Raw genomic sequence first — 9,574 nt, 5'->3', positions numbered from 1 at the left:
TAGCAATGGCACTGGAGGGAAGGTGTACATCACAGCCCCAAACCACATGAGCAGAAAGGCATCTGTCCATGCCCTCAATCGAGTGGAAGATGTGAACAGGTCCACCTGAATAGTTCTCCACCTGTGGAAGATGGAATTGACCACCTCTGGATGAAGGGAGCACTCATGGCGAGACGAGAATGTCTTGCTGAGGTGATCTGCCAAAGCATTCTTGGACCCTGGAAAGCGAGCGGCCACAAGATGGATGTTGTGCTGTAGACAGAAGTCCCAGAGCCTGAGCAGTTCCTGGCAAAGGGCAGATGACCTTGCTCCAGCCTGGACTGTATATATATATATAGAAGACTGTAGTCGTGTTGTCTGTCAGGACCTAAATCACCCTGTCTTGTATATGAGGTTGAAAGGCTTGGCATGCTAGTTGAACCACCTTGAGTTCCATGACATTGATGTGCAGGGAACGACTGCAACTGGACCAAAAACTTTGAGTGCAATGAGTGCCCAGGTGGGCTCCCCAGCACAGGTATAAGGCATCGGAGACAAGGGTCACCGATGAGGCCAGGGCCACAAAGAGAACTCCTTCCAACACCAATGTGGGATCCTGACACCAGATGAGGGACGACAGTATGCTATCCGGGATCCTGACCACCCGGTCCATGCTGTGCCAGTTGGGGACATAGACTGACAGTAGCCACGCCTGAAGAGGTTTGAGGCAGAGTCATGCATGCCTGACCATGTTAGTACATGCTGCCATGTGGCCCAACAGCTTCAGGTATGTGTGGGCAGTGGTGAGTGGGTGGGCCCACAGGCCTGTGATGAGGTCCACCATGGCCTGGAACCGAGTCTCAGGGAGGAAGGCTCTGGCCCAAGTGGAGTCAAGGACCGCTCTGATGAATTCTATGCATTATAATGGTGTTAAGGTTGACTTTTTCTTATTCATTATGAACCCCAGGTCACGACAGGTGGAACATACCAGGTCAAGATGTCTCATTGAACATTTGGATCAAACCACTACAGGAAACTGTCAGACATTACTGACCAGCAGCAAATGCACCACAGCAGCAGCGTCAGCAGCAAATGCACCACAGCTGTACACTTCCTTTACATTGCCTGCAAATAGCATTATTTGTAAACTAACCTGGTATCTGAAGTAAGTACTAACAGACAGTGATTAAGTAACCCCTTAACCTTCTACACCTGCTACAGGACAGGTCCAACAAGGAAAATAACAGACCACCATTGGCCATCACATACAGCCCCCAGCTAAAACCTTTCCAGTGCATTATCAACGATCTACAACCTCTCCTGGAAAACGATCCCTCACTCTCACAGACCTTGGGAGGCAGGAACCAATCCCTTTAGCAAACCTTGTTGCGTACTCTGTCCCCATATCTACTCTAGCAACACCATCAGAGGACCCAAACACATCAGCCACACCCATCTAGGGCTCATTCACCTGCACATCTACTAATGTTATATATGCCATCATGTGCCAGCAATGCCGCTCTGCCATATACATTGGCCAAACCGGACAGTCCCTACGTAAAAGAATAAATGGACACAAATCGGACATCAGGAACGGTAACATACAAAAGTCAGTAGGTGAACACTTCACTCACCCTGGACATTCTATAACAGATTTAAAAATAACTATTCTTGAACAAAAAAACTTCAGAAAGATTTCAAAGAGAAACAGCAAAACTAAAATTCATTTGCAAATTTAACACCATTAATTTGGGCTTGAATAGGGACTGGGAGTGGCTGGCTCATTACAAAAGCAACTTTGCATCTCCTGGAATTGACACCTCCTCATCTATTATTGGGAGTGGACCACATCCACCCTGATCGAATTGGCCCTGTCAACACTGGTTCTCCACTTGTGAGATACTCCCTTCTCTTCATGTGTCATTATATAATGCCTGCATCTGTAACTTTCACTCCATGCATCTGAAGAAGTGAGGTTTTTTACCCATGAATACTTATGCCCAAATAAATTGGTTAGTCTTTAAGGTGCCAACGGACTCCTTGTTGTACCTATGAAACTATGTACAACCACCACTAAACCAGTCAATGAATAACCTCTGCAGGTCTTGCGAAGCAAGACAAGGTGCTCCAACCAACCGTCATGGGCGATAAGAAGGATCTGAGAGGGCTCAGGGCGAGCAGCACTTGATAAACCTCTGCATGCGAGTGCCACTCCAGGGGGTGCCACAGCCAACCCTACAACAGATACTGCTAAGGCTGAAATCTCTGACAACTGTGCTCGTGGGCATGCACACACCTAAAATGGAATTGACATGAGCAAGCACTCGAAGAAGAAAAGAGCTTAGCTACTACAGGGATTGGCTCTATATAAAATTCCGACTTAAAATAGACCTCCATATATAGACAGAAGCAAATATTAATGTTTGCCATTGTCTGAAAGGGTAAATTTCAGGCCAAACGAATACTCTCTTCTGCTTTGAACGTTTTTTGTGGGGTTGGGGTTTGTTTTGCATTTACCTTATCAACAATGATAGAATCACCAGCGAGTGTCCCATAAAGCACTTTCACATTAACAAGGCTTATTCAGAAGCAGAAATACTATATGAACAGGTCAAAGGCCTGAAGAAGTCTGAAAAATATGTTTTCAAACTGTTGACTTTTGTAGCATTTTGACCAGGGCTCTGACTTGGACAGACAAAATGTAATAAGACTGTTAAAAGGACTCTCTCTCCTTCCCCACCCAACAATGATTTCAGAATGCCAAAAATACTCTCTGTAGGGCCACAGAAGTTACTTTTTAGTTTTGGAAGCTAATACAGCACAGAGCTGGGAGATTAAATGATACCACATTCTCTTAACTAGTTCTTAATCTCTGTGCCAACAGCTGTTTGGACACTTGTGGTTAGGAATCTCGCCATTAACAAAGACGTTTGATGTTCATTACATGACTGTTGCCCATTTACATTTGTGATCATCCGTAGAGAGGGGAGTTTTGCCCACTTACAAGCCCACTTCAAAGGGAGAAGTATCCAAGACAGACAGACATGGAAAGACTATATAACACAAGTGCCATCTCTTGATATCCTCTTCTTTCACTAGTACCAAGACTTGTGCATCACATATTGTTTCAGACTTGGTGATAACTTGGCATTTGTAGTTTGAACTTAAAAATACTTTGGTGGAGGAAAGAAATGTCAGGCCTTTACAACTTGCAATAATACATTCTGTATTAAAACAGAAATCCAGAAAATCTTTACAGGCAGCTTGGCTCTATTCACTCACATGCATGTAGCAAGTAATGTTTTTTGGGGCAAGTTAAATGTGTTTGTTTTCTAGTCATGGCAAGAGTGGGTAAATATAGAGTGCCTGAGCTGGTAAACTGTCATGAATATTTTGCAAGATTGATTAGAAATATATTTAAAAATCAGATCATGTACATATGCATATCATAGAACATCAGGGTTGGAAGGGACCTTAGGAGGTCATTTTGTCCAACCCCCTGCTCAAAGCAGTACCAATCTGCAGATAGATTTTTGCCACAAATTCCTATAATGGCCGCCTCAAGGACTGAACTCACAACCCTGGGTTTAGCAGACAAATGCTCAAACCACTGAGCTATCCCTCCCCCAAAAAAGAGGCCCTCAAAAGGGGCTCATACCATCAGGTACACATACCTGTCCCCAGCCTCTCTATATATCCAATGCTTCTTTACATCATCAAATGAATCCACTGGAACATGAACTATTTTTCATTAATTCATTTTCTCTAGCCTTTGTAATAGCAAGATGCACCTACAAAAATGGAATTTCTGCATTTTATTACAAACAACTTGTTTTACAAAGTTTTATCTCAAAGTATAGGAATTGAGCAAGACATTTCTAAGGGAGGGGCCCTAGCTGTCCGACAGTATCAGACTGTATTCAGTGATACATACAACAGTTTGGGAGAAGAATTAATACTTAAGTAACAAACTTTCACTGAACTATCTAGATATTTTTTACTCGCCTTCTCCTGATAAGGGTGGTATACATCAATAAATCTCTAGGGTTAATTTTTTTGCTCAATTCCTTAAATATCAGTCTTTCTAAATGTGAGTCACAGAGCTCTTTGTCTTTCTTGGGGAGTCATTTCAGACTACTAGATTTTACTGAATTTGATGCCAATCATTATTAGTACTTTGGAAACTTTCTGTACAGTTTTGTAACATTTACATTAAGGCTGTTAACAGATTAAAAAAATTAATTGCAATTAATTGTGCTGTTGAACAACAATAGAATACCATTTATTTTAAATATTTTTGGATGTTTACTACATTTTAAAATATATTAATTTCAATTACAACACAGAATACAAGTGTACAGTGCTTATTTTATATTTATTTTTATTACAAATATTTGCACTGTAAAAAACAAAAAAATTGTATTTTTCAATTCACGTCATACAAGTACTGTAGTGCAATCTCTTTACCATGAAAGTTGAATTACAAATATAGAATTATGTAAAAAAAATTTTTAAAAAATGCATTCAAAAATAAAACTATGTAAAAATTTAAAGCCTACAAGTCCACTCAGACCTACTTCTTGGTCAGCCAATCACTCAGACAAAGAAGTTTGATTACAATTTGCAAGAGATAATGCTCCCTGCTTCTTGTTTACAATGTCACCTGAAAGTGAGAACAGGCGTTTGCATGGCACTGTTGTAGCTGGCGTTGCAAGATATTTACGTGCCAGATGTTCTTAAAATTCATATGTCCCTTCATGCTTCAACCACTATTCCAGAGGACATGCTTCCATGCTGATGATGGGTTCTCCTTGATAATGATCCAAAGCAGTGCAGACTGATGAATGTTCATTTTCATCATGTGAGTCAGATGCCACCAGCAAAAAGTTCATTTTCTTTTTTGGTGGTTTGGGTTCTGTAGTTTAAGCATCAGACTTTTAAGACTTCTAAAAGCATGTTCCACACCTCATCCCTCTCAGATTTTGGAAGGCACTTCAGATTCTTAAACCTTGGATTGAGTGCTGTAGCTATTTTTAGAAATCTCACATCAGTACTTTCTCTGTGTTTTGTCAAATCTGCAGTGAAAGTGTTCTTAAAACAAACATGTGCCGTGTCATCGTCTGAGGCAGCTATAACATGTAGTATATGCAGAAAGTGGGTAAAACAGGGCAGGAGACATACAATTCTCCCCCCAAGGAGTACAGTCACAAATTTTATTGACACACTTTTTTTTTTTTTTTTTTTTTTTTAAACAAGCATCATAAGCATGGAAGCACATACTCTGGAATGATGGCCAAAGCATGAAGGGGCATACGGATGTTTAACATATCTGGCATGTAAATACCTTGCAACACCGGCTACAAAAATGTCATGCGAACACCTGTTCTCACTTTCAGGTGACACTGTAAATAAGAAGCAGGCAGCATTATCTCCTTTCAATTTAAACAAACTTGTTTGTCTTAGCGATTGGCAGAATAAGAAGTAGGACTGAGTGGACTTGTAGGCTCTGAAGTTTTACACTGTTTTATTTTTGAGTGCAGTTATGTAACCAAAAAAAATCTGCCTTTGTAAATTACATTTTCACGATAAAGAGATTGTACTTGTATGAGGTGAACTGAAAAATACTATTTCTTTTGTTTATCACTTTTTCTTTTATCAATTTTTATAATAAAAAGTAATAATATAAAGTGAGTACTGTACACTTGTATTCTGTGTTGTAACTGAAATCAATACTGAAAATGTAGAAAAACATCCAAAAATATTTATTGAATTTCAATCGGTATTCTATTGTTATAAGTGTGATTAATCACTATTTTTTTAATTTCTGGTTTTTTTTAGTTAATCACATAAGTTAACTGTGATTAATTGACAGTCCTAATTTAGATCAATAATTTATTGCCTTGCATAAATTACAAAGAATCATCTGTCCTCTTTTTCAACGGATATGTGCTCTGGGTTTTTTTTTTAAACTAATTTTATGTTTTCAGGTGCAAGTTTCCATTCATTGTGAAAGAATGAATGACCAGTAATACCAGGTCCTTTATTAACCTACAGTACTGATAGCCTCAAAGTTAGTTTTTTCACACCATACAGCTACTCATGACCTCAACCTTAATCTGAAGAACTATCCTATATATGAAGAGTCGGAGGTAATTTATATCTCCTTTTCTGTGGAACAGATTGCCTTGGCAGTCATCCCAGTTCATTTAGGAGTCCATTTCCATCAAACAAAACTGTCTGCAATGTGCTCTGTACTACTTAAATCCAACTCATTATGACTTACTTCAGCCAGAAAATCAAAATGGGACAGGGAAGACAGTACAGATTAAATGAACGGCTCATTGATTACCCTCCTGCATCATGGTTCCCAATCTCTAGCCTCATTAAGATCTGTTGACATCAGACAATCAGAGACTTTGTCATTGTCATTTAGTTTTCATTATGTATTTTTTCTGAGTAGACATTTCAAGGAACAATGTACCAAGGGCTGTGGTGGATTCTCCATCACTGGCAATTTTAAAATCAAGATTGGATGTTTTTCTGAAAGATCAGCACTAGGAATTATTTTGGGGAAGGTCTATGGCCTGTGTTATATAGGAGATCACAATGGTCCCTTCTGGCCTTGGAATCTAGGACTGACCTGATCCTACCAGGTTCTGAACACCTCTGTGAAGTACTGAGCACTCTCTATTCCCATAGTTTCTGCTAAAAATATTATCTGAAGCTTCAGCTAATGAAAAAAACAATTACGATTAAGTAACATGATGTTCGGACAAGCACATCCTCACAATTATCTTCCTAGAGTGGAATGCTGTTGGTGCACAAACAGTGGTTGTTGTGAAGGGACAGGTTGCCCTTGGATTGTGCAGATAGTTTATGTAATCAGTACACTGAAAAAAATAGATCAGAAAGATTTTTATTATGTACAGGTACAGAAAAAATGCTTTTGCAACTTTCTGAACAAATTAGAGATACCTCACTGTGTTAATTAATATGATAATTGCCCGAGCAATAAAAAAAAACAAAAATCTTTACACGGTAGCTCAAATAAAAACAGCAAATTACCGATCCAATAATACTATTACCATTATATCCAGATTTTAGTATTGTGTGTTGCTGCTCTTCCTTGGTCTAAGCAGAGGGCATTTTTAAGCTTCTATTTTAGTTTCTGCCAAGGTCCACTTTTAAGCCCTCCTTAAGAAAACAGCATGGAAACAGACCAATCAAGTGGTGTTTTTCAGCATGAATGAACATGGCTGAGTCTGCTGGAGCAGCACAGACCAAAGGTGGATTGAGAGAGCAATTCTTGCACAGAAAAAAACAGGTAAGAGATCTGTCTGCCAGCGCACTGAGATATCACTTATTCTGCAAAAAGAAGGTGTGTGCCCTAATAAGAAGGTGAAAGCCACTTCAGGGCTGGTATTAAAGTGACTGTTAAGGGGAGGGAGCTGAGAGAGTTCTGGAAAAGCTTCTGGAATTAAAAAGTGAAATTAAAGATTTGAAAAGTTGGATTAATTCCTTCATTTCCAGTATACTCAGTAAATACTTGAACTTGAAACTTTTAGAGTCTTGGTGACAACATTTAACCTTTTAAAAAGAAATAAAAGTCTTATCAGTGGTGAAAAACTCATAAAACACGAAGAAGGTCCAACGTTATCCTTGATCGAGGGATATCAATATTGAGTACTTTAACTTCCACTCTTTCTCCAGGGCCCAATCCGAGACTTCTTCTCTTCTTGGCTTTAGAAAGTTTCGTTTCTGTTATGTTCCTAATTGGAATCAATCCTGACTTACCAACACCAATATCAACAAAAACTCCAAAGAGAGTAGCATTCTCTACTTTTCCAGTCAGAACTGTGCCAATGCTCAAGTCTTCAAGACAAACTATGCTTCTCTTGAAATCAGGTTTATCAAAATCTGTCATAAAAAACAAGAGATGAAAATTAAGTTTCTGAAATAAGATACTGGAAAGACAACAGTACAATTAAACTTGTGCTGAGGATCACCTATAACAGGCAGCCTTCTACTTTTGGAGATTAATTGAAAGTAGCTCCAGGATTTCCAATACATTTTCATTTGGCTTTCATATAAGCATTACCTCTACCAGGCAATGGATTGTCTTCTATTTTGCTAGCCCCTTGGCTGGTCACTTAAAACAGTTTATACTACTGTATATGGAGAGCCAGGTATAGTGAAACCTATGGCAAGAGGCTACCCCAAGAGACCAACAAAAATTGGTTGCCTGATAGGGTTTATAACTAATGGCTACACAGTGTATTGAAAGCCCTGTAAGCATTTGCTTGGGAGAAGGGTTTTCTCCTACAGGTGGTTCTTAGCACAGATTTATAATCATATACATGGTTATATTTTAGTGCACATAATTGTACACAGTAAAGTGAATATTCAATTGAGGTAGTCTGGTGATACCACTAAGCAAAAGGAAAGTCACTCAAATGGCTTATTCATACCATCATGCCTCAGAGATAGTCCTATACGCTCTCTACACATTTATACCAGTTTGACACCAGTGTAATTCCACTAACTTCAAGGAAGTCACTCCTCATTCATACTGATGAAGTGGAGAAGTAGACACATATACTTTTAAATGCACAATGTTGGTATATTCAACCCTATATAGTACAGTATGTGGGAATTGATGGGAATTTTCCCCCCTCCCATTACTCACTTCTTATTTGTTGATCCTTTACCCAAACCTCTTTCCTTTTGTGCCACCTTGATACCTGCCCTTCTGCCTTTCCCTACAGCTGTCTTTCCTCTTCCTGATGCACTGAGCTTTATAGTTTAGCAGAAGTAATATACTAATTACCAGAGAGAGTCCAAATTTCACAAAAGTTAGACTGTGATTTTAAATGTTTTCCCCTTGTCTTTAAAAAAATAAAACACAAGTTAAAGGCCTAAAGCCAAAGTTCACTGAATGAGAGTCTGTGCGACTGCAGTGCACTTTGTATCAGGCCCTAAAATATTACCCAGATTGGCGGTGGCATCAGTAGACCCTGCATGACGTTGAAGTTTCCACTCTAGGAATGCACCTAATTACTTGACTCCAAATCAGTTAATCCTTTTGTAATATTACACTGCGCAGAGGCATTTCAATGCAAAAAGAAACTAAATAGCTGCTCAGGGCACTGGCAGGGATGAGACTGGGAGAAGCCATGGGAACCATTTAATGTTTAAAATGTGGCTTTTCGTTCCAGCCTGGCATGACCCAGTGTCTGCAGATTATCCAGTTACCTGACCAGCCATTTAACTGCTGCTCTAAGTTAGTGTCTTTGTGCAAAACTCTTGAGATTTACTCCCTGGGGACTACTTTGGTTACTAGAACATTTAAAAATATGTATTTTAAAATCATCTTTCAAGTTCCCATCCCCAAATAGTTTTTCCTGTTTCATGTTCTATTAAACTCCATGGAGGAGCATTAAACAGTGAACAACAGAGTATTTCAGTTCAAACTGAAGGGAGGAGCACTTTAGAAAACTAAACTACAAGAAACCACATATAACAAACTGAAGAAAGGGGAACTTAATAGTAATGAATATAAATCGGGAGCTGGGAATTGTTGAAAATTGATTAAGGA

General features: G+C 39.2%; 1 protein-coding gene across 1 annotated transcript in view; it reads right to left on the bottom strand.

Annotated features, from left to right (window-relative positions):
• Window positions 1-6,877: 6,877 nt before the first annotated feature.
• The window catches only part of SRBD1 (S1 RNA binding domain 1), a 249,577-nt gene continuing 246,880 nt past the window's right edge, over window positions 6,878-9,574 (bottom strand). The window contains exon 23 of the mRNA XM_050951786.1: window positions 6,878-7,896. Coding sequence (XP_050807743.1) covers window positions 7,607-7,896 — 290 coding nt within the window. The 3' untranslated portion in view covers window positions 6,878-7,606. The remainder of the gene's footprint in view (window positions 7,897-9,574) is intronic.

This window comes from Gopherus flavomarginatus, chromosome 4, assembly GCF_025201925.1.
Source record: "Gopherus flavomarginatus isolate rGopFla2 chromosome 4, rGopFla2.mat.asm, whole genome shotgun sequence".
Lineage (NCBI taxonomy): Eukaryota > Metazoa > Chordata > Testudines > Testudinidae > Gopherus > Gopherus flavomarginatus.
This window is presented reverse-complemented; position numbering and strand designations above follow the sequence as displayed.